Genomic DNA, 26526 nt, shown 5'->3' on the forward strand with positions numbered 1-26526 from the left:
ACAATAAGGATATTGTGGAGTAAGAAGTTTTCCGTATGCATGAAAATGCACCAAAATATAATTAAAAGTGTACAAAAGTGATGTTCCATATGTGAAAAGGGAGACATATATGGATGCTAGAAAACTATTGTAGATGAAACTTGAATCAGATGATTGTTAATATTTCTAAAATAAAATACAGTTGTTTTAGAAATGCAAAACAAATACTTAGAATATCACTAGATTTTATGTAAGTAATTCACGTTCTTTGCCATGGGTTGACAGAGAATTGTGGAGAGAAACAGCTACCAACTTGATTCATGCTTTAGATATTTTTTTATAATAATGTCACCCACCTCTGTGAATCTGTAGGTTCACCTTTTTTTCGTGGATCACTTTTCTGCTGTAGATGGTACCATCTTAAATCCTGGAGTGGGGCATGGGTTGGGGAGGACTTCAGTCTTTCATTGGGACAGAGCCACTTTCCCAGTCATCTTTCCCTAGTAACAGCATAGAGGGATAACACTGCCTTCCCCTGCTTTAGGGAGTTATCAGTGCAACAACAGCAGCCATAACTGCAATCCTTACTCTCATCTCAGACCTGTTTGCACGCCTAGCAACCAAGGCTTCTCGCACTAAGGAAAGAATCAAAGACCACCATGCAAAATATCAAGAATGAATGTGGATGTACAGAGTTGTGTCTGTCGGTAGAGATACTTTTTCCACAACCGAGAGTGCATCCCCAACAAGGCAGGCAGACATTTGCCAGGATTTTAGACAACCAGGAATGGTACAAACAAACACAAGAGCCCTGCTGGATCAGACCAAAGGTCTATCTAGTTCAGCATCCTAGTTCCAACATGGCCAACCAGATGCCTCCACTATAAGCAGAGCTTGAGGCCCTCTCCCATTGTTGCTTCCCAGAAAAAAAGAGTTCATATTATACTAAGATTACCCCACTTTTCAATATGCATCTTAGTAGCATAATGTGCAAAACTTAATGAAGTCATACACTGCCTAAGTACAAAGTAATGTGACTGAAGGAATCAGAAGGAGAGAGTCTACTCTGAATTCCACCTATCTGTGAAGTGCAATATCAAGGATATGCCAGTAGTTTCACCCTCATAGCAACCTGGCTTTGGAATTCCCTCATGAAAAAGGGATTGCCATATTCCAACCTCACAGGCTTTTAGAAGTGTGAAAACATTTTTATTCAGACAAGCATTTATGGGGCAATAGCTAAGTGTCCTGCTCAAGCAGTTGCTTGACTTCCAGGTGGGATATAAATCTTATAAATGAACACTAGTAGAAGCTAGTTGGGCAGCACTTAGGTTTTTTCTTCTTCTCATATACATCAGTCGCTGTAGGAGACCATATATGTGAAACATATGTGAAAATATATGTGTTTTTATTGAATTCCTATATATTCTGTATCTAATATGAATAAAGTGTTTAGAGGCTGAAACTATATAGTGTCCGTTGGACAATTTGAGCCCTCTGTTAATATTATTTTGTGCCTTGATTATCCAAAAACTCTTTTCCGCATTCCAATATATTTGTGAATTGCTGCACTACTCGAAAACTTCATAACTCTGACTTTGTCAGACTTATGGAATATTCATAGAATCTGTGTCATGTATACCCCATGTAGTAAATAGTCAATTTGCCAAATTAACATACCAATAAACTATCATTCTGTAATCATCAAAGTTGTTGAATGTATCTGTATCTACTTAACCTCGTATCTGTTGGCTTGTAGATGATTCAACTCCCAGAATCTAGTAAATGAATTTGCAATTTTAGGGGCCTTTTTCCTAGTTAGTCAGTAGTAACCACCTATTACTTAGATATAGGTTATCTATATCTTGTGCTGTGTAAGGCATCTGTAAGGGAAACTGGTAAAATCTACACCCTGGCAGATGTTTAAAAAGTCCACTAGCACTGAATGTAACATATTTCCATTGCCTTTATTCAGTAGTCAGAGATGGCACACATTCAAATAGCCATGTTGTCCTGTAGTATTTTGGAAGCCTGTGTGTAGATATCAAGCTTCAAAGAACTTTCAAGCACCCAAATATTAATGGTGCTACTTTTACTATCACCATTTCTCTGGGCCTTTTCAGGCAGTATGTTGATGCCAAAATGATGATAATAGTAACATCATCATCATCACCATCATCAAAATCTTGGTAACCACTCTTTGGAGTTACTGACTCCTAGGATACCAGAATTGTGTAGATCCATTTGGAACAAACCAAGCAAGTTAAACTGATTATAAAAGCAACTTCGCCGTAATTCTGCCACTTTGTGTATCTCATAACGGCAACAGAAAAAAGACAGGGGCAGCACTCAAAGGACAAGGAGCCTTTCCCTAAAAAGAGTAGATGTGAAGATTCAGAATGATAATCGGAGTAAAAGAATGGTATTTACAGTATTCCATATGCACATCAACATGTTGCCTTCTTCAGGGGCTAAAATTTCTTGTTCCATATAGGTCACTTAGAACATGTTGTTTTATGCATCTTGTTCTAAAAGGTGAGGAGCTGAAACACCTGAAGAATACTGTACTGTAAATAAAATTATTTTATTTAAACATCATTTTGAAGCTTCATCTCATAATGCTAGCTGGTATGAAAGAATTATCTATATATTAAAGCTCTTGTAGGTTTGCTTGCAGTAAATTTGCATTGTATTGTTTTGGGATTGCCAACAATGTTTTATTGTTACTTGGTGAGCTGATGCAATGTGTAATTATGTAAATGTTGCTTTTGAAGTGCAGAGTTGTGAATGTGTGGGTTTGACAACATTTTGTTTTGGAGGAACAAATGCTGGAGGTTCTTCAAGTAATATGAACAACTTGGGCAATCTTCTTGTATGTTTCTATTTGTCTAATTTCAGAGGAGATGGTGTTGAGGCAGTTGAGGGGTAGCCAGTTTCACCAGACTCTTTCCAGGTATTAGCAGTATGATTCCATACCTGTAGTGCCAGCTACATGTATATGCTAATGTTATTAGAATTACCAGTAGGTCTGGAGAGTCACAGTTCAGAAAGTTAGTACATAGCAGCTTGCAAATCAACATCCAGCAGGATTCTTGACTAAATGGGTGACTTTTCCCAGCTTCCTTCAAAGTAACTGAAGTTCAAAATTATTCAAGTTTTTTTTAAAATAAAGTGTTGGGGGAGAGAGCTCATTTTTCACCATTTCCATGCTAGGCTTGGAAAATGATCCTACCTCCTTCCCACAAGCCCAACTCATCACCAAAACACCCTCCCTGCCAGCCAGCTACTCCCCAAACATGCCCCTCCTTTTTTATTTTTTATTAATAAATAAATAAATAAATATTTTTAGGCTTCCTTTAAGGGTCAAACCCTCTCAAGGTAGCATACGGGGTAAAACAAATACAAAAGTATACAAATACGCCATACATATATATACACACAATGAAATACGATAAAAACATATCTTTAAAAAAACACACACACAAACCCACAGCCCACAGATTATGGGAAAGTCAGTGAAAACAGGTGGGTCTTAAGAGTCTTTCTGAAGACCTGCAAAAAAAGGGCCTGACAAACCTTTACTTATTGGTTTAGCAGTGGCAGCAGCAGTGAGGAAATGAGAGGTCTGTCCATTCTCCTCCCCGTCTCATCCTGGAACTCTGTAGAGCAGTGATCCAGGAGGAAAGGTGTGGTGGCTCATGGGATTGGTAGTCTTTCCAAGAGCTATAGCATCCCAAAGGCCACCATGCCTTTCCTTCTGGAGTGCTGTTCTGTAGAGTGGGGTGGACATAGAAGGAGGGGGAAAGGGGCAGTCCTCCTTCCTTTCTCCTTGTGTGCCTCTGCCGCCACTAGTTCAGTAATTAAAAGGAATGGGGTGTTTGGAGGAGAGGTACTGGCACAAAGGGTGTCAGCAATTTTCTCTACCTCAAATTTTAATTGGAGCTAGAAAAGAATTTGAGGAACTTGAGAGACTTTCCTTTCCTTTGAAATGGGCATTTACAAGATCCCAATGTTTTCTGAGCCTGAACTTGATGAAGTTCACTAGGATCTCTTTTCTTGGTATCTTTTCTTCTAAATGGCAGGCCTCTGTCCCTTATCACAACTTGCATTTCACCTCCGGTGTGTTTCCAAAAGTGTTTGCTATAGGATGTGGCTGCTGTTAGAAAAAGAAAACCAAAAGCCCCATTGATCACCCAGTTAGTCAGACGGTGTTTTGGACTGTGGCCAAAGTTCGCTAAATACATACATTTATACAGCATTGATTCAACTGTGGGGTTATTCTCAGCGGCTCTCTTCTCTTCTGGTTAGGTTTCCAGCAGAACGACAGCTCCTTTCAGATTCAGCCACTTTTGCATGGGGTTCCATAGGAACTGTCCTCTATCCTTCTTCATTCATATCACAGTCATACTGGGAAGTTGATGGGCAACTTTAATCTGGACCCCTTCCAGTACAATGGCATGCTATTTTATTACAGTCACTTGCCTACATTTGATCAAACAACTTACCCCTCAAGGGAGAACTGATGTCAGGAGGCTGAGTACTGGAGATGACGTAGTTTGTTAGTGTTCACCAGAATATGTGCTGCTGTTCTGAACTACAGAATGGTAGGCAAAAACATCTAGCTTGCCATCCTCCTGTTTAGCTGAGTTAGATTAGCACCTCCCCCCCCCCACCGCTTTGTGATAAACAGTGTATGTCTCAACATTTGATAAAACCACTCTCTGCTTCTTCCCTGCTCATGGCATTGTTGGAGGTGTCATGGACCATGAAGAGGATGGAAATTATTGCCAGCTCAGACACAGTAGTGAGGTGTTGGATAAGGAGTTTTGGCTTGAGGAGTTAGGAGGGAGTGCTTTCGACCAGACACGTTCCTTCTAAGCTGTTGGCATGATGTGAGAGGCATTGCTGTGTTGAACTTAGGAGCCTGAACCCCATTCACATTAGGATGGTACTGGGCTTTGGGGAAAGGTGTGAAATATTCTTCCTTCTCCTAGGTGAGTTGCAGCCCATCAGGTGACTTGATCTTCCTGACAGGCTATAGCAGCAGTATCAAGCTGGTGTTGGATGTGTGTGCATTTCTCTCCCCTAAAACCACTAAAGACAAGCCCCACAGAACTATTCACTTGTCCACATCACAATAAAGATTTATTTAGGATGCAGTCCTATCAGATCCGCCCTGGGTATTCATAAACCTCCTAACTTGAAGGCTTATTTGTATCCAATACAGAGCAGGAGGCATGTTGTGCCCCCTGTTCTGCATTTTAGCTAGACAAGCATTTTTGCACGTCTAACAAAGGCTTCAGGGACATGGAGGGAAGGAGGCTGGGATAGCTCAGGTCCCTGGGTCTCCAGTTTCCTCCCCTCCCTAGCCACTGACACACCCCCTTTAACCCCTGAGCTTGTGTTTATGGGCTTGTAGAAGCAGCTGGTGTGGTTCTTTCCGTGCCGGCTGTGAGGGGGAGAGGTTGAGGAGCTCGGTTTCCTGGCTTCGGTGCCTTGAATCCAGGAATCTCAAATATCCTGTGTCCCCCAGACGCTGTCTAGGGGACATAGGATTGCTCCCTCCATTATTTTTAAAATACTTTTGCCACTCTTCAGTGTAAATATTTTCTAGGCAGTTTACACAATAAGCAAAACAAATATAACAGAATAATAAAATTAGAAAGCATGAAACAGCAGATAAATCCCCAAAAGTTTTGTGGCTCTGTAAAAATAAACACCTTTATGATGGTGTAAGCTTTCATGGACCAGAGTTAGCAGTGATCTCAGAGCAGAACGAAAGAAATTCCCTTCTAACCTCATGCTGACCTTACCTTCCCCTCTACACCTCTCTCTGTCTCTCTCTCTGACTGGGTTTGCACACCATGCTAACCCATGAAAGTTTATTTTCCATAGGCTTAGCATGGCGTGGCTTAGTGTGTCATCTGTGAGATCTTTTGTCCACCCATGGTGGCTTAGTTCCCCTGAATAAGCTACCCTGAGAACCCGTGGTCTGCAGTAAGGATTAATTTACCTATGGTGGGTTAGTGTGTCATCTGTTGCACCAGCATGGGTTATGATGATCACCTATAGCCAGTGTGGTGTAGTGGCTAGAGTGCTGGACTAGGAGTTGGGAGATCCGGGTTCTAGTCCCCACTCAGCCATGGAAGCTCACTGGGTGATTTTGGGCCAGTCACAGACTCTCAGCCCAACCTACCTCACAGGGTTGTTGTTGTGAGGCTAAAATGGAGAGGAGGAGGATTATGTACACTGCCTTGAGTTCCTTAAAAGAGGAAAAAAGGTGGGATATAAATGTAATAATAAATATAGAGCCACTCGGGAAGAGCAATAAAAAACACTGCTGCCACTCTGTTTCTCTCAAGCGATCTCTATTTTTGAGATTTACCTAGCAACAGATTGCACTGTCGCGTGCACTCCAACCCCTTCGCCGCCTGACTCCCCCCCCATGCACTCTGCAAAGTTGCTTTCGCTTGCATGTGTGTCTAATTGGCAGAGTGTCTTTGAGCAAACTTGTTTTCCTGCCGCTTTCAACTGTGTCTCCCGCTCCAAATCAGCTCCCCCACTTTCACATGCTTCCCAAACAGTTTAACCTGTGGTTAAATCCTCAATTTTTCATGGAAAAGCGAAGTCACACAGTTACACAGTAATGCATCTTGTGCCTCCCTATAAGGAGAAACTGTATATTAAATTTTGTCCCATTCATGCAAACTTTCAGGGAGTTGGAGGCTCCCCACCCTTTTCTGGTGCAATGTTCCCAACATGTAAGCATCCCTCCTTTTCTGGCAGGCCATCCCTTCCCAACTCAGCAGATACTTCTTTCCCTCCCTTCCCACTACTCACAGCATCGAAGCTGTATGGTGGAGTAGGATGTAGTGTTAAAAATCTTCTTTCTTGGAATAGAGCTAAATACAGTCCTGCTCAGTATATATTGATGGAAAAACTTTACCATCTTGGGTATGGGAGGAAATGTTTAGACTCCCTTCTCCAGGAGACACACATACATACCACTTGGTAAGAAGCCAACAATCTTACTAGATTAAAAACTGTTAGCTTTATGTAGAATTTCTGCAATTATGAGACAATTACAAATAATTATGAGACATTATTTGTAATTGGTGATTATATGGGCTGTAATTTGCGTTTATTTTCCCACTGATGAAGACCGTTTAGGTTCGAAACACGTATGGGACAGGGGTATTGTAAAATTCATATAGCCCAGATATAGATACCAATTATTATAGTATGTATGTAGGGAATACTTGAGGACTGTTTGTAGATCTTTTTAACCTTGTTTGTAATATTTTATTAAAACCTTGTTTTTAATTGTTTATTAGAATTGGCAGTTTCCTATAACTTATATTGTTTGGTCGCTTCTTCCCCTTCCTATAACCCACTAGCCTGACTCTCCCCCTCAACTTTTCACTGCCACTGACAGCCCCCAAGCTAGCCATTCAGTGCCCCCCCCCACCCAGAACTGATGCCAAATAGCGCCTTGGTACATTCAAAGCAATATTAAGCAAGCCAATTATTAAGCAAGCTAAATAAGTCAATTAAGCTGCTTTGTATGCCAATAAAATATATTTTTATTTTGTATTGTTGGTTTTCTGCTGGTGGGGGGGTGGCTGTCAAAGGCTTGAAAATTGGGGTGGCGGGAAAGTAATAAGGACTGAGGAAGAGGGGATAGGAGTGGGAAGGGAAGCAATTGGGGTAGCTGGTAAGTAGCAACACAGGTTGAGAACAAGGGCTAGGAACCAGCAGAGGTAGAAGATGACACTCCTGGCGCAAAGTGGACCAGTCAGAGACAGGCTGTTGAGGTAACGGCAGCATGAGGGATGGCGGGATATGGTTTCCACTGCAAAGGAAGCTGGGATACCTGCCAGGCAGGAGGACTACAGGGGGAGAAGGGACGGGGGGGGGGAATAAACTGCTTATTTGTCAGATCGTGTGATGGGACACAGTAGGCTATTTACAAAATAAGCTACTGTGTGTAGCTTATAAGCCACCATGGGTTAACGTGACGTGTGAACAAGCCCCCCTTCTCTTTCTGTGTGTGTTTGTGTGAGATACACATACTGACACTAACACCAATTCAAGATGGCATTCTGTGCATTTGATGAAGTGGGCTCTGATTCACAAAGTTTATGTCCTAATAAACTTAGGGCAGTATCCAATACTGCCTGCTTGCTAGCAGGACCTATTGCTAGCAGAATGGTTCCTGAAGCAATCTGAAACGAGCAGAAATGCTAATTTCCAGAAGGGCACAAAGCTCGCAGACAGGAGCTCTGTTGACCAGTTCCATTCCAGAAACGAACGTTTCCACTCATTTCCAGGGTTACTTTTAGAACCACAACTTCCCCATTGCATAAGCAGTGGGTCCTGCAAATATAGTGGAACCAGCGGAGGCTGAACAGCAACATTTGATATTGTCCTTGGTCTTTGAGATGCCACAAGACTCTGTTGTTTTTGTTGCAACCCAATAACACAGATACCTCTCTGGAAATTGTTACAGACAAAAACTGGCATAAATAAAATTTATGGGTGCTAGGCAAGCCTTCTTGAGGAGAGAATTCTGTAAGCAATTATGAATGAGGGAGAATAGATTGAAGCTTAATCTAGACAAGACAGAGGTGCTCCTGGTCAATCAAAAGGCAAATCAGGGAATAGGATTCTGCCTGTCTTGAATGGAGCTACACTTCCTTTGTAGACTCAGGCTTGAAGTTTGGGTGGACTCCTGAATTCAGCCCTGAACCTGGATGCCTAGGTTTTGGTGATGACCAGGAGTGCATTTGACCAGCTTAAGGCTAGTACAGCGTCTGCATCTATTCCTGGAAATGTCAGTTCTGACCATAATGACCATTGGCGGAATCCAGAGTTATATCCCGTTTGGACTACTGTAATGTGTTCTATATAGGGCTTTTTTTGAAAATTGTTTGGCAGTTTTAGCAGGTCCAGCTGCAGCAGCCAGACTATTAACTAGGACTGGTTATAGGGAGCATGTGACTCCCTTGTTACAACAGCTTCATTGGCTACTGACCCATTTCTGGGTGCAATTCAAAGTCCTTGGTAAGACCTATAAAGCTAGACAGTGTGGGATTAGGTTAATTGAAAGACCTCAGTCTCCCACATGAGCCTGCCCAGGTTTTAAGAAACTCATAAGAGTTTCTGCCATCCTCAGAGGCCTGTTTGGTGGGAACACAAGAGAGGGCCTTCTTAGCAGCTTCCCCCAGACTCTGGAACTCATTGCTAAAGGAGGCCAGGCTAGATCTATTGTCCTTCCGCCAGCAGACAAGACAGTTTTATTCAGACAGGTGCTTGGCTTTTAAGCTGACTTGTTTACTGAAGTAAGTTTTAATTGGTGGTTGCTGTTTGGTTTTTTAATTGTTGCATTTTATATTTTAATTACAATTTTATATTTTTTCTATATTTTCTTATTGTTAGCCACCTAAGCTGTATTTTTAGTGGAAAGGTGGGATGGATGTTTAATAAACAAGTGGGGTATCACCACCGAGAAGACCCCCTGGGAAGACTAATCAGAGTTCTAAGCAGGCAGTGGTGAAAAGTGCAAGGCCAATCCAGTGAGTCATTTGAGGAGGCATTTCAGCTTCTCAGTCTCTGGGCTCAGTCAGTGTGCATTCCAGAGAGCATGTGCACACTGGAAGCTCACACAATCAAGAGGGAGAAGTGTTTAATTTATTTTTTATATAAGAAGATGGAACAAGTTGGTCATAAATACACAAAAATAGTAAATGAGTTGGAAACTTACTTCATACTCCTCACTGTTGTTCCCTGTTATCTGGTTTCTCTGCTTATCTGAACAGTTGGAATGGAGGCATCCTGTATACACTAAATATGTGGCATGTACTGTTATTTACTTCCCATTTTCCTTGACAGGCTGTGGTAGCGGTAGCCAGTTGTCGACTCATTGCGCTGTGATTTTAGAAATACTCTGAAAAAAACATGTGGAATCTGATGTCTTAATGAGCAGATTTATGTTCCTCCTTTCACGCTAGCTACCAGGAAATGGGAGGCTCCCTTTCACAACTGGAAATATAGGGAGGAGATATGGTGAGAACTTATTTCTAAGCTTAAACAAATTTGCCTAGTTTTTAATTAGCTTATGTTAGGATTGTTTATTTAAAGAGTGTGCCTTGGTTTAGTGCTGTCCTTCAAATATTTGACAGTAACTCTAAGGCACCAGGCATCTCAAACCCAGGGACAATGGAAGTAGAATCCAGGCACTTTCTCTTTGCAGGAGGAGGGAATGACTGGGCTGATCTCTGCTGCTCTGCATCACCACCCTATTGATGGCCAAGAGATGTACTGTGCCTTTCAACCTAGTAGGATCAGGTGACATGCAGGGTCAATAAGGTCTTATCAGGTCTTACATAAATACTGACTTTGGACTGGCCAAGCTGCTACAGAGTGCTTGGAAGCCCTGCCAACAGTGCTCAAATTAATGGATCCTAAACGGGGACGTGTCCCCTTCCTTCCCCCTAGTCCTCTTAGCTACTGTTTTTAGATGGCTACTAGGGAGGGAGCATAATTTGGCTAAAATTGGAGGAGCTGAGGATTGGGGTTTGTGGATTTTATTAAGCTCCTCTATTTTTCCCTCCATAATTTGTGGAGTGCCTCCCTAAGCCTACTGAACCATCAGTAGCCTGTCCACCTTTTGGCCACCAGTCCTGACAGGAGCATGACTAATGTGGCAAATAACTGAGAACTGTGCTGCTTGCAAAAGACTGAAAAAATACCTTGCTAATCTTTGACAACAGGAACTATGATGGCTGTGGCCATTTTAGCTCTGTCATAAATCAACAATTAAGTTTTAACTCAAATGTGCTTGCTACTGGAAGGTGACCTGCTGAAATGGCTGCCATGCAAACATTCTCAGTTCTTTTGCCACAGGAGGAGGCATGGCAGTGTGGTGATGTATGTGTCATTTGCAGGAATAGACTCAAAGATGTTCTGCGGCATTTTCTGCTTCTGTGTCATGGGAATAGAAATCTGAAGCATTTTCCATGCATCAAGTACTTAGAAAATATGCTGCATCCCTCAAGGCACACAAGGATATAGATTGCTGTTTGTGTAGGAGTTTTACATAGACTTCGGTTGTCCTCCCCACATACCAACAGCTGCAGTGCTTGCCTCAAGCAATGGTTTTTCAGGCAGTGGCAGCAGCCACAGAATAGTGACTCTAAAAGGAAACATTGTGAAACACAGAGAATTCTCCTTGCCTTCTTGTCTACTCTTGCTTGTCCATTCTCCTTTTCCTTCCGTTTGCTACTAGCCTGATCTAAATGTCCTATTACATTGACCTTTGCTCTCTGTGGTACCCTTACTGAGCCTGATACTTAGTAAATGTTCTTGCTTTACTTCTCTGTCCTGTAGAGTCCATGTCGTCTTGAAGGACAACAACAAGTGGCATTGCCACATCACCTTTACTTCAGTGGTGCATAACTCAGCAAAGTACACTGACGCCCAGTTGCTTAGAGCCCCCCAAATATCAGAACTACCCTTACAAAATGAAAATCTTCTAATATGTCAATGATAATCATATTTTTAATGTATTTTTAGCCCTATTTCTCACCACTATTAAATTATCGGTCTAAATTTTAAAATGTGTTGATGGTCTGAAGTGCAAGTATTGCATTTATTGCAAGTATTGCAAGAATACTGAACTTTTTTTTTTAAAGCCAGTGAAATAGTTTTGATCTTGATTGTTTTATTCCGAAATGAGAGAATATAAAGTAAGCCAAGTCTTAGCTTTCCCTTGCCTTTAACATTCCCATTATTAAAATCATACTTTAATTGTTAATGCTACTTAAATATCAGAGGATAACTGGATGGGATACCAACTGGATCTCATTAATACTGCTTCTTTATTGCCCAGTAGCTGTTATACCAGCAGTTCCCTAACTGTAGTGGATCTGATTGTGCTTCCTCCATCCCAATCTCAAAGTGGGAAACTGGGAATATAGTCCTCATTGCCTGTTGCTTGTTAGAATGCCATGGTACTTGCTAGTCTCCTCCTCCTCCTTTGCAAAGTCATTAGAGGATCTCAAAACAATGCTATCCATGAATATATCTATGGAGTATCGAATGGAGTATCCATTGTTTTGTCTTTTTAAAGGACTGTAAAATATGACTTTATAATATCTGATCAATAAGGCAGTTTTACAATTGCATATAAAGACAATTTCTTGATCTCAGCATTCAAAGGAGAAGATTAATGGGACGCAAATGAATAATGAATCAATTGTGCCTTCAAAAGGCCTACAAGGCTGATACAAACTTAAAAGCTGATTTGGATAATCACAGCAAAATTCAGATTGCCATAAATGAATTCAGATGCTGTTATCCCACACAGATTTGGTGTGCTTAACTCTTCATTGGACTGTGGCCAAAAGGTGTGAATTTGAATTTAAGAAGTCCTCTTAAGTATTCCTCTTACACTGTAGAGGTGGGTGATAAGGATATGTTTACTTATCATCTTGTATGCTAAATGGTTAATAGGTTCCACTATCCACATAAAAAGCACTGATCAAGTTCTCATGATCACTGCAGCCTGCTGTAGTTTAAGTCATGGTGGGTTATCGTACATGCCAGTGGCCATTTTAAATACTCATCCCCCAGCAGGGGGTTGTCATGATTTGCCATATAGTCTGAATCTAGGTGGAATGGCTTGTGTTTGAGGGGGCAGCAATCTCAAATAACCCATGGTCTGTTGTAGGATTGTTTGAGAGTTGTTTCCCCCTCCAACAACCCCTGCTGCCCAGTTTCAGATGATACAGCAAGCTGCTCCAGAGAGGGCAATTAGGGAAATCTGGCCAGCATGTGAACAGCACATGTGGTGGGGGAAATAAGCCACCATGGCTTATTTCCCTTGCTGTGATTGTGCAAACCGCCCTGCTGAATGAAGTAAGTGTGGGGAATGCCAAGACAATGAGTATGATGACAAGAATGAGGACAGGGACAAAAATAATTTTTGTTTTATTTACACATGTAACATGTCCCAGCCTTTCTTTGGAAGCTTAGAGCAGCCTACATGTGGCTGTCTGTGGTCTTCCATTCCAGCACTGATCAAATCCATAACCCTTAGCTTCAAAGATGCTATAGCATCAAGTATGCTCCAGTTATTAATTGCAACATATAAGAAGATTGTTCCATAAAGTTGGAGCAGCTACAGGAAATGGTCTGCAGGACCCCTGCTATCTTAAGTCACAAAGGGCCTCAGCAGCTAATCCTAAAGTATTTGTTACAACAGCTTATGTTTGAAATCATTTTTGAGATATAATGCATTCCTCTACTTTGATACTAAGCTACTTTCCTGATCTGTATGTTTTAAGTTGCATATTTCTAGATATATTTTCAGATATAGTTATCTGGCTAGTAACTGAGCTTTTTTTTGAACCATGAACTTGAAGTGTTAGAAATTACCTTTATTTCTGTAATAGATAAATAAAACTATAAGGCAATGTTTATTATTAAAAAAAAACATTTATATTTTGAGTCCACACTCCTTTTAAGGTGACAATATTTTCTTCCAGTCTGGTCTTAGAGCCAATATGAAATGGTGTATATGTGAAAGAATTGTAACTACCCTGTATTGTCTTAACTATATGAAAGGAAAACATTAATGAGGGCGTAGCATTCCAGTGTAAAATGCCTGTGTTAAATTTAACACTATACTGGACATTCCTCTGTGCATCATGTCTATAAATGAATTCAGTAGAAATAAGTTCATTATTCTGTAATTAGGTATATTGACTGCTGCCCTTTAAATTGCTGAACCATACAACTAATATTTCCTCCCAGTGTTTCACTTGGTTCAGAAGGGAAATGAATTGCCTTGTAATAGTATCCTGTAAGATGAATACCTACTATTTGTTATAACCAACCTCTGTTCTTATTTCTTATTTTCATTGTTCAACTGCCAGCGTTATTCCAGAAATTAATCTTATATTATATAATCTTATATAACATAATCTTATCTTATCTAAAATTAATCTTATATAAATGTTTGAATTATACAATAACAGTATCTGGAGGACAAAATTGAAGCCACGTAATATTTCATCAATCCAATACAATGTTGTATGGAGTACAGTGCTTAGAATAGTGGAATAATAGGGGGATAGGGTCTGACCTTAGACTGTGTCTACATTTATTTATTTTAGTGGCATCAGTGTCCATGGAGCTTTACATAGTACAAGAAGACAGGTCTGTTCCCCAAGGAACAGGAAAAACAAAGAGAAGTAGAAGAAGGGGAGAACTATGTGTTTGTTCCACTTGCACATGTCGAAGCTTAGTTACAGGCTTGATTGTAGATGGATGTGGGAACTAGGAGTTGTGCCAAAGACTTCACCATAAAGGTGACATTTGAGGAGGAATTTGAATGATGTAAGAGAGGTGGCATCAGGTAGGTGTTCTATGAGAAAGTTCCAAGAATACAGTGAAGCAAGGGAGAAAGGGTGGACTCTTCTGAGGGAGCAGAAGAACTGTAGACAGTGTAAGGTGGTGGAGCTGGAGGTGCAAAGGTAATGGGCAGGCACATATCAGGATATAAGAGCAGAGAGATTAGCAGGAAGGGGCAAGGAAGGCCGTGGAGGGCTTTGAAAGCAAGGACAAAGAGTTTGTGCCTGGATCTAGGACAGGAGAGGAAGCCTGTGTAAGGATTAAAGGAGAAGCATCGTGAATGATTTTGTCAGCCAGGTGAATTGAGGGGAAGGTCACTCACTTTCTGATGTCATTTCTGTTGTGAACAACTTCCAGAAAAGTATCTGTGTTAATCCGTAGCAGCAAAAACAACAAAGAGGCTTAGGGCACCCTTAAAAACCATCAGCTTTATTTTGACCTAAGGTTTCATAGGCAGAAGGTAGATCAGATTCGACCAGTAGATCTCTGAGTATTTAGAGTAGATCAGCAAGTATTTCTGACTCTCAGTTGTTTAACAATGGCAACAACAGAATGACTCCTGTCTTCTAAATGAAGAAAGTTGGGAGGGGAGGGTAACCAAGAGTGGATTTCTGTGTGAAAGCTTAGTTCAGTTCTTGTACTCAGAACAAATTCCTGGCCTCAGAATTCTTTAACTCTAAATGTGTGCCTTTTGCACCTGGCTCTGGTTAGTGGATCTCGGGATTCTAGTAGAAATCAAAGTAGATCCTGTATGCCTGAAGTCTACCCACTCCTCCACTCCAAGAGATTGATAAAGCATTCTTCAGTTGGCAGGAATATATACATAGGTATAGAAAAAAGTGGACTCTAGCCCACAAAAATGTATACCATCGCTAATAGGTTAGTCTTTAAGATGCTACAAGCCTCCTTGTTGTTTTTGTTGTTAACAGTAATATTGGAAAAAGATGATATCATGTAGCATGGAATTCCCAGCTCCGGGGCCCCACCCGCCACTCCATGGACTGTGCTGTTTAGAAGCAGCATGGTACTGAATAACAGTTGCTGGGGAAGAAGAAGAGAAGGCTATTGCCTTCAAGTCCTGCTTGTGGCCTTCTTGGAGGCATCTGGTTGGACCTTTGATCAGATTCAGTAGTGTTCTTATGGTCAGTTCATGACTACACCTTCAGAAAAAGTAGGAAAGGGCAGCATGAAAAGGACGTACCACTAGTTAATTTGGTGTTCTTTCAACATCTACATTTAACCGCTGGGAAAGGTCATCCAGAGCTTTGGAGTGAGATTCCATCACTGTGCTGATGACACTCGGCTCTATTGTTCTTTGTTACCTGAACATTGCCTGAGATCAATAAGTGGCTGAATAGGGGTGAACAAGCTGAGATTAAGTCCAGACAAGATGGAGGTTCTTGTGGGTTGTGCTCCTCCTGGAAGGTCAGGTTCATAGTCTGGGAGTACTCCTGGATCTATGCTGTCCCTGGATCTTCAAGTGGCAGGAGTGGTGAGGAGCACTGTTATAAAGTGGTATTTTGTTTTGTTGTTTAATTGTATATTTGAAAGGTTGTTTGCATGATTGATGTATTCTAACATATCCTTTCTCCTAAAGGCTATGGAAAGTAGTGGGGAGCGGGGAGTTAGAATGTTCATATTTTAAATGGTATTTCCTGATTGGCTGTTCCTTTTTCAGTTGGGGGGGACGAGGGAATAAGAGGCACTTGGTTTTCTTTAGAGGGTTAGATAGGGATTCGCTGTCTGAGGGGTACGATTAGGGCACTGAGCTCTAGCTTTGGGGGTGGTTAGAGTACCCTGGGAGGTGGGTGGAGGGAGGTATATTTGTTATTTTAAAGCCTTATTATTAGAAGGGGTAGAGTAGGTAAGGCATTAATAAAAACTTGAAACAATAATTTTACCACATAAAACTCAAACTGCATTGAAACATCTTATACCTTGTAAATAAAGTTTCATTCTTGAATTGGTCTTTCAAATCATGCCATTCTTGGTCTTGTTTGTTACCAGAAAAACGGTTAGATGAAACTATGAAAGAAATAAGCTATAGCCTATGAATTTACACCCACTCACACACACAGAAATTGAAGGTTCTCTCCTTGTGAGGAGGAGGGTGGTGGCAGGTTCCTAATAAAGGTTTATGAAAAGGTTTTCTAAAAAAAAGGAGAAAAACACAACAGTGGTAGTTGCTGAAGTTATAGTTGATGTATTCCTTCCACACACTCTCTCAAGGAAAAGGCTGAGAGAATATAGAGGTACTGAAATTCTGGAGCTAGAATTTGTACTTGATGTTGTAAAAATATTTATGACGAGTGGTAATGATATCATAATCACAGGTGGGGAAAGGGTGATAGTCACAAACATATTTGCATCTTTAGTACACCAGCTGCGACCCTTCCTGAGTTGATCTGACATGGTAACAGTTATCCGTGCCTTGGTTACGTTATGGTTAGACTATTGCAGTGCATGTTATGTGAGGCTACTGTTGAAGAGCATCTGGAGATTTCAGTTGGTGTAAAATGTAGCTGCTAGGCTGCTAACCAGTGCAAGGTATTGTGATGACGTCACTCCAATATTGAAAGAACTGCGCTTGTTGCAGATTGTTTTCCAGGCTCAATTCAAGGTGTTGGTTCTATCCTTTAAAGCTCTAAATGGCTTGGGGTCTGGCTAACTGAGGGGACCGCCTGTCTTGGTATGAACCTGCTTGGTTATTAAGACTGGCAGGACAGGCCCTTTTGACGACACCCCCACTTGCAGAGACTAACTTGTCAGGCATGCAGGAAACAAAATCTCTTTTGTTGAGATTTGTTAAACTCTGGAACACATTGCCTTGAAGTTGTTTCTGTTCCCCACTTTCTCTGCATTCAAGAAAGGGGTCAAGACACATCTTTTTAACTTGGCTTTTTAAATTGTTATGATTTTATGGTTGCCTTTAGTGCTTTACTATGTTTTAATATGATGACTGATTTTTTTGGTAAATTTTGGTTGGCTTAGGAGAGGCAGTATAGAAATACCATTAAATAAATACATAAAATTGCTAAGGGGAAACCAAGAAGCTGTGTACTACTTTCTTCTTGAAATATATACATCCAGGATGTTGGCTGTTCTTTGCCTTGTACAAGAGAGAAACATCATAAACTTTGCAAGCCTAGCTCATATCTGGCAATCCTATCTCATACAGATTCATAGGCCAAGAAATGTTCTGGAATTACTTTAGGGGCATGGGGGCCACTACAGGGTATGCTCCTTCCATGCTGCTACAGTAATGTCAGAAGGTTCAGCCTATATGGGAGGAAGTGGAGTTCCATCCAATGCCATTATCTCATCTTTTGGGAACTGAAGCAGTGCTCTTGGGAAGAACCATAGAGTGAACTTCTGCAAATGGCCTAGATTTTCTGACATTGGTGGAGCAGCAAATGAGGAGCGCTACGGCCTAAAAGCAATTTGAAAGAATCCTTACTATAAGAATTACTTTTCCTAGCTTCCCCCACACCAAATCCTGCTTACTGTTAACCATTTTTCCCTAATGTTAAAAAAGTAACAATTTTATGTTGTAACCAAATCTTCAGACAAATGGAAGATGTAATTTTTATGTTTGTTTCAGATTTGGTAATTGAACAATTATTCAATAATGTCTTCGTGTTAGCTTTATAGAAATGGAATAACATAGAAGATATACTTTTTAAAATTCCCATGGGACCTTGAAATGCCTTTGTCTCTGGGCTTGGTTGAGCTGTGTCAGCAATCCTTATACTTCTCTATAAGGTCACTCGGAAATGATAAATATCAGAACATTTCACTGTCCCTTTCATACTTTCCTCATGTAAGTGAGATACCAGATTATTCTTTTCAGCTTTACATTGAAATACTGATGGGCCTTGAACATTGTGGAATTACTCTTAAAGGAGTGGTCATAGTATATCTTCCCAAATATTCAGTTGCTATCACCTATTTCTAAACTGGTATAGACTATTCTGCACTTTGCAATTCATATTTTTCTGCATACCAAAATTATAAATCAGAAACTGTACTATAAATTTATAGTGACACTCATGAATTCACATTTTGCTTTATATTCTTCAGACTACATTTGAGAAACAAGAGTACTCTCCCTCTGACTGCCTCCACCCCAAATGCATGAGCCTTTGGGAAAAAAAATTCATTATTGCACGTACCACACCTCTTCATCAAAATGCTAGTTTTAATTAGAACAAAGTGCTGCTGCAAGGTATTTAACAGCACTATGTAATATTGTGGTGCTTTACCTGTAAATAGAATCTTTTAGAATTTGTTGTTAACAGAGAATTGTATAAACAAGAGAGCAATTCTGAATGTCAGAAAAATAAAGACTGTGTGTAGAAATTGGGGAGGAATGCTTAAAAGTGACTTTCTGTAGAGTCCCAAAGGGTAGGCATCAAAACACAGATGTCAACTTCTGTTGTTTATTTAAATAGAAATGGGACCCCTTGCCCTGCCATAGAACATTTTGGGATGGATCACCTATTCTGTGTTACTTAAATAGTGAAACATCATACTTGCTTTATTTCTATCTCTAGGTACACATGTGTACCTTATACTACCCAGTATGGTATGCACTTTATCTTAGCGTAGGAAGAAAAATAATAATAAAAATAAGTTGACCATGTCTCCAATTCTTAGGAATTGGAATTCCGAAAGGGGAAGAGTATTTGTCCCTCAAGAGCTTTTAAGCTGGAAGTTCCACTACTGAATACTGCCTTTCTTCAGAGCTATTCGGGTGATGGAAGGTCCTTTTTTGAAATATACCTGTCAGGCAAAAGAATTCTAAAGTAATTTAGTGAAACAGTGATGTGTACTCCATTGCATTATTGTAATTTGTAGATTTGCTTAGTCACTCTAAACGCTCACTTTTTGGTAGACCAAAATGAAACCAGGGCTTTGCAACATAGAGGGAATGTTGTTGCCCAGTTTATGTTCAAAGATTGCACAATTACGGTAGAAAAACATTTATTTCTTTTGCATGTTATTAACATAGGAAGTGAAAAATGACTGTTTCTAAGCATTGTGAAAAGGAATTGTTAAATTATTTGTTAGGTCATTGCATACATTTTAATAGGTAGTTCGACACAACCCCCAACCAGAAATAAATACATTCTTCCTCTTTTAATCCTGCCTTTATTTCCCTTCCCTTGTTGTCCCCCCTCAATTAGATTATAGATTATAAGAGGGGCCTGCCCTCTTGCACTTGGTAAAGTGCTGTACAGTGATGGTGCTATATAAATAATGCTTTTGAAAACATCTCAAGATATGACCTGTGAAGCGTTTGTAGTTAAAACTGGGGAGAGGAGAGAATATTTGTGCACATAATGTGACATGAATACAGTACAATAAGGCACTGAAATGTGCAAAAATAAGGGTAGTTTAGGTGTTGAGTTGTTTTAGTTGTGTAGTTACTCTTTATTAGGTGATAGATTCGGTAGGTGTAGGATGCTCTTTAAGATGAGAACAGCAATCTTATTTAGGCTCTGCATTTGAAGGCTGAAAGTGGGATCTAGGAGTGGGGAAGGGCAAGGGTAGATCTATGACTGCTATATAATACTCTCATTAATATCCTTAGCTGACCAGTAGTTGCTTCTGCCACAACTTACCACTCTCAGTACCAGCTGACTGTCTTCAGGCTGAGCTGTGGAAGTTTCCAGGAAAGGCTGTGAGGTTGTTACAGAGCTATGCTTTCAAAACTGAAATTTGGGTATAGTACAGCCAAACTGCTTTGTTATCTAGCTGAGCCTCCTCTTTTTGCCTTGCTCCGCTCAGTGACCTGGTTCACGCATTGTTCAACCCATGAATTGCCCCAGGATACAGCAGGAATGAGCGAGCATGCTTCCTCCCATGGGCTTGCTGCTTGCGCTTTACATCTGGCTTTGTAAACAAACCAGGAATGCCCTATTCCTGGGGCTGATGTTGTGATGCGCAGATCTGACACTCTGGGTTGTTTAGAGTTAAACAACCAAGAGTTCTAACATAACAATGAAGCATAGGTTAAAACTCTGGGTTGTTTAACCCTAAGAGTGCTGGGTTCACACATCACAACAGAGCAGGAATGGGGCATTCCTGATTTGTTTATAAAGCCAGATGTAAAGTGCAAGCAAGTGCATGGGAGCCAGTGCGCATGTGCTCCAGTGCAGCCACAGCAAACTATGGGTGTTTAATCCATAGTTAGTTGTGACTTGTGAATCGGGTCACTGTGTTGGTCCAGCCGCATTTCCATTCCTGACTCACTTCCAGTATCACAGCTGGAAATGGAGAAAGCAGCTAGAGAAATGGATTGAGAGGAGGCAAGGCATCGGAGGGGGTAAGATCCATCACACCTCCCTTATGCACCTCCAACCTTCCACCACATATACTTTATTCTATTTGAAGCGTATGGTCAAGGTGGCTGGAACTCCCCAGCAAACCACCAGTAAGGATGTCAAATGCTTGGGAGGGATTTGCAAACTTGAAGTTAAGTTTGCATGTATCCACTGGTCTGTATTATTTGGTTCCTCTTGAAATCTGTAAATGAAGGATGATGAGAATGATGGTGATGCATAAAAGGCAAGGTGACCATAGCTGACCAACATAGGTTCAGAGTGAGCAGTTAAGGCTTAGATGGAGGAAAGATTTTATTATTTGTTAGTTCAACTTGCTACTTACAGAAATAGTACAAACACCCACACAAGTACGATGCATAGCAATTTGGAGAGCTCACACTGTCCATGAGCCCCCTGTGATTTTCTTTAGAAGAGAAATTTCAGGGCTCCTTTCTTTGTGTTAAAACAATCTCCTTTACTGACACATTGCATGATGTATGGCTGTGCTTTTGTATTTGTGTCTCACAAGTCAAAAGCCTACTTTAGTACTTATAATTGGTTTCTATAATCCTAAAGCATCAGGAAGGCTCGAAACCTATTCCAATAACTTAAGCATTACCCTCTCACCCCTATTTTGCACAAAGCTCTTATATTTAAACATTAGCAAGTGTTCTGTTCACAGAAGTCAATGGCTCGGTTTGCATGTAATAATAACCCTTTTTTTTTTCTTCAAATTCTGGGCTATTGTGAGTGAAGCAGCATGCTGGTGCTGCGAACCTGAGTGGCTAAACAAACCACAGATGTGACTCGGGATTTATTTAGCATTACTTGCAAACCAGGAACTCTGGTTTATCACTCCCCTGACAAGCCAGAGAAATAGCCCATGGTTGTTCTTTGGTTATTTCTCTGGCTTGTTGAGGAAGGGACAAGCCAGCGTTTGTGGTTCACATGTAACACTAACCAACCCACGAATGGAAGGTCAGTAGTTTGTTTAGCCACTCCTGTTTATTCATAATAATGTTATGTTTAAATCAGGCCAATAGCTGTAGCCCTAAATACACCCATGGTAATTCACACTGATTCCTTTGAGACTGTTCATATGATTCCAGTGGAAATTACTGATGTGTAATTTGAAGGGTCTGTTTTAGCCATGCCTATTCCATTCTTACAATCTTAGATATTCTATTCAAACACATTTTGTGTGTTTGTCATATATTTTAAAAAATGTAAGTCTGAATCAACTAAAAGGCTGGAAATGTAATCCAATAACTTAAGCATTACCCCCTCAATCCTTCTGTCCTGTATCTTTAAACCATAAGGACTCCCTTAATAAATTTTGTATGACTTTAGTATTGGCAAAGATATATGCTATGGATCACTTAAGTGTTTATGAAGTGTGTGCATTCATATACATTTTAATTCTTTTTTCCCCTACTTCTCTCTACAGCTTCCTGCAGATTTCACAAAACTGCACCTCACTGACAGTCTCCACCCACAGGTGACCCACGTTTCATCTAGTCATTCAGGATGTAGCATCACTAGTGATTCTGGAAGCAGCAGCCTATCCGATATCTACCAGGTATGATAGTAAGCAATTAAATTTACCTACTAAGGGTAAAAATCTGTGTTTTTAAAATAGCAAACTCATAGAATGGTTCCATGGCATCTGGGGACATTCAGTTAAATACCCCTGTTGCATTGCTTAGTTCCATAGCCTACATAGAAACACATCTACACGATCCCCCTCATTTCCTGGTATGTGTTCATGTATTTAATTTTCCTTTTGAAATAAAGCTATTTGAATCAGATTCATAGTCAATACACAAATAAAAGCCACTGGAAGATGACTTGTGGAAAATGGAGACTTCTGTAGCACTCACACTGTTGGTACATATGTAATCTTACTTTTCAAAACCGTTGAATATTGTCTGTATCCATTAATCTCCTTTCTTTTTTTTAAATTGTAAATTGTGTAAACCTTGATGTTACTGACTGTGTTGTGGAGCTTACTAGTTTGGGGCAGTATCCAATGCTTTCACAGTGCTAATGCTAATGATATTGTACTAGCATAAACCAACGCTGGCACAATGTGGTTAGCACTTGCTGGGCAAAGGCCAGCAAGCCTTTCCCCCTTGCCCAGCAAGTGCTAACTACATTTCGTACTTTGCCACCGAAATTCAGTGGCGAATTACTGCTTTTTCCCTTTGTATAGAAAGTGGTAATGATATTCTGGCATTGCCTTTACACTAGCACAACATCATTAGCGCTAGCTCTGTGAAAGCATTGAATGCTGCCAATGGTTTCTTCCTTCATGTGAAATTTGTATATTTTCTTATGTAGGTATTTACAAATTACATCCAGAAGTAATTGTTTACCTCATGTTTGATTATGAAGTGAAAAATATTAGCTGCAAACCTGATTTATGGTGTTGCGTGCTCAATTAACTGTTTCTTGGATTAGCTTCATAGCAAGTGTTTAATAGTGCAACTTTAAGAGCAGCTGTTTGCAATGAAAATTCATAGACCTTCTTTGATTTGAATAAATCATGAAGCTGAATCTTGAGATGCTTTCGGCAATAATCTGAGAATATTCCTATTTAAATATTCATGTTGTTTCTAAATTCGTATGTCATGTGTTATACATAAAAGACAAATAAATCCATTTAGGATGAGAATTACTTACCAAAATAAAATATGTAATCCTTCTAGAATCGTTACTTGTGAGAGGTCATTGAGGTCCTTTTGAATATATTGAAAAAATCTAATATTATGCGTATAAATATTTTGCTGGGTCAGGGTAAGCAGTTATGCTCTTCCCTGCAAGCTCTAGATTCTCATGCTTGTTAGAATCCTGTACTGACTAACTTTCATGTCCGTAAAGGCACAATCCCATGCTTGTTTAGACAGAAAACAGTCCTACAATTCCCAGCATTCCCCAGCCAGCATTGCAGGACTTGTTTCTATCTAAACATGCATAGGATTGCACCCTAAGAAATTCTTGGACTTTAAGGTTAGAGATTATCTTCTGAAATATTGACTGTAGTTATCTGATTAGAAGTATCCAGTAGCCAGAACAAAATACTTCCCATCCCGTCCCGCACAAAGAGTATAGTCATAAAATCTCATGATTTAGACTTCGTATTGAACACCAGGACTGTTTGTACATCATGATGGCTGGCAGTGTAACTGCTCACGAAGGACTTATTGCTGTTTACAACATTGATTTGCTGAAAGTGAAATGTTGCACAGTTGGATATATAGCACAGGTGGAAATGAAAAAGAACGGCGTAAAGACGGGAATCGATATCTGTTGGTTTCAGGTTTATGCTGCCTTTTGGGGTGTGGGTGGGAGAACCATCACCACCACTGTTGCAATTCTTCTGATAAGTTAGATTTTTAAAAATACGTACAAGGTCATTGTTGATTAAACAAGCTTTTTTCCTCTTTGTTCATATATATGTCTATTGCCATATATTTTTCTCCCTTTTGATACAATTATAAATGGATTTACAGTTACAGTTTCAAAAATTGTGACCTTTATTTAAAGGGTGCCATGAACCACTACTGAATACCTGTGGCTCCACATCACAGCCATAAAATGTCTGGCCACATGATCCAGCCAAACTGCATGGTTATCAGCTGTGACATATCACACACTGTCTCCACATTATGTGGCCTCCATGTGGAGGCATTAGGGAGGATTAAGTAACTTATGAATTGTCCCTCAGTTGATTAAATGTAATGTACTCACCCATCCCAAAACAAGCTGCTTTTATTCTAGAATCCAAAACTGAACAAACTGTAGGATTTACTATACTCAGCGAAATTTAATACAAGTGATCTTCCAGTTGATGATATAATTGTATTCTGTGACTACATGGTCAACAAATTGCTCACACTCCTTAATTTTTCCACTCTAGTACTTGATCTGAGACTTCTAAACTTCACTCTGTAATTGTCAACTTATTTGTAGCACAATTCTGGAAACAGAGCAAATAACAAGTTAATCTTGATGAACTGCTTCAAATGGGACAATGGTCGATAACTACAGCCTAGCTTTCAGAAGCAATAGCATATATAATGCTTTGTTGATGGAAAACATTAAACATTACACCCGTTTCTATATTGACATAGATTTGTGCTTCATTTCATTTCTGGAAACTTGTTCTCCATTAGGATACATCCAGACAATTACTTCTCTTGCATGTCAGTGTTCCTCACTGTCATAAGAACATAAAGAAGAGCATACTGCAGTGTTTCTCAAACTGTGGGTTGGGTACCATAGCTTGCCCAGTCTCTCCTCACTTGCCTGCCTCGTGGTCATGCTATAGCCTTTTGGTTGGACCACTGCACAGTGCATAGGCACATGAGGCAGCAGGAGTTGGTTAGATTGAGAACAAGGCTTGGCATGCAAAGTTAGAAGGGAGGAGAGGAAACAGATAGTGGATGGTCAGAGTGGCTAGAGTGTGAGAGAAGGAGGCAAAAGGGGTGGATAAATTGAGGGAGAGGGAGAGTAGCATTAGGGCTTCTGTTGCAGCTTCTGCCCACTTTGCTACACATACACACACACCAGTCATCCTTTCCTCCTTCCCCATCTCCTGCCATGGCAGGAAACCTGTCCTGATTGATTCTGCAACAAGAGTCACCTGCTCCACCCCAGGAGAACAACCTAGCATTGGGCAGGGGCCTTGGGAACTGAAGAGTCCGGGTGTGTGTGTGTGCGCACCTATCCACACAGGTGGAACTGAGTGAAGGTGGTTGGGAAACAGAGAAACTCGAGAGGCGGGAGGAAAGGAAGGGAGATAGCCCTTCTCTGAGGAGAAAGGGCCAGCGGAGGTGTTTAAGGAAATTGGAAAGAGATAAATGGTTGTTTATGATAACAATATGATAACGATGATGATGATGATGATAGTTATGATGATGGTGATAATCTGGGAATTAACAAGAGAGGGAAGCTGTTATAGGATGAAGAACTGAATATAAAAGGAGCAGGGAAGAGGGATGAAAGAAGCTTCAGTTGGAGGGTAGAGCAGATAGGGTACAAGTTAAGTGTGAAAGGAGGAAGAGACACAATATGACACAGATGAATTAAAAAAAATACTTTTGAGAGCCATGTGAGGGGGAGGGAAAATATAAAATAAAAAGCCTTCTCCATGTACATCCTATGGATTCTGCTTTAAATGGGGAACCTGAGTCACAATACCTCCAGAGCTGATGACTCTACTTAGCTTGAGGAAAGCCAAACTATGGAACACCCTGCCACAAGGAAATTGCTGAGGCACAGAATTTACTAATTTAGAAAGAGGGATTAGATACCGATAGAAAATTATGTCAGCAATTGCCAGCTGATTACTCTAGGACCTGCACTGCCATTTGAAGTGACTGATGGGACTTGGTAATTTTCAGTCTTCTCATGTAGGCCATGGATATAGAAAGTTTGAGACCCTCTGCTCTCCTGAATCACAACAAAGATCTATATAGTCCAGCATCCTGTTTCCCACAGTAGCCAACAGGAATGCAATGTCTAGAACAGACATTCTGAGCTAGGTTCTTATGCGAGGCTCACAAGATGGGACATGAAGGCAGTAGCTGTCTCCCACTGTTGCTCCTTAGCAACTATCATTATAGCCATGCTGTCTCTGAACAATTAAGATGAAGTCCATGCAAATAGTATTTTGTGTGTGGAACATGGCAAGGAGGTCGTTCACTTAAGAAACTGCCAGTTTACAGACTGTGAACTTTTTACTTAAAATGTGCCTTTAACTGAAGATGTCAGAGACCCTGGAGAGCTGTTGCCAGTCAGAACA

General features: G+C 40.5%; 1 protein-coding gene across 10 annotated transcripts in view; it reads left to right on the forward strand.

The window, feature by feature from the left end:
- The window catches only part of RAPGEF2 (Rap guanine nucleotide exchange factor 2), a 251319-nt gene that overhangs the window by 171476 nt on the left and 53317 nt on the right, over positions 1-26526 (forward strand). For all 10 annotated transcript variants that reach the window (XM_084856366.1, XM_084856370.1, XM_084856368.1 and 7 more), the window contains one exon: positions 22168-22299. In XM_084856366.1, the coding sequence (XP_084712492.1) occupies positions 22168-22299 (132 nt within the window). The remainder of the gene's footprint in view (positions 1-22167; positions 22300-26526) is intronic.

This window comes from Heloderma suspectum, chromosome 5 (genome assembly GCF_057233095.1).
Source record: "Heloderma suspectum isolate Gila_16-S chromosome 5, 16-S_ref, whole genome shotgun sequence".
In the NCBI taxonomy this organism is placed as follows: domain Eukaryota; kingdom Metazoa; phylum Chordata; class Lepidosauria; order Squamata; family Helodermatidae; genus Heloderma; species Heloderma suspectum.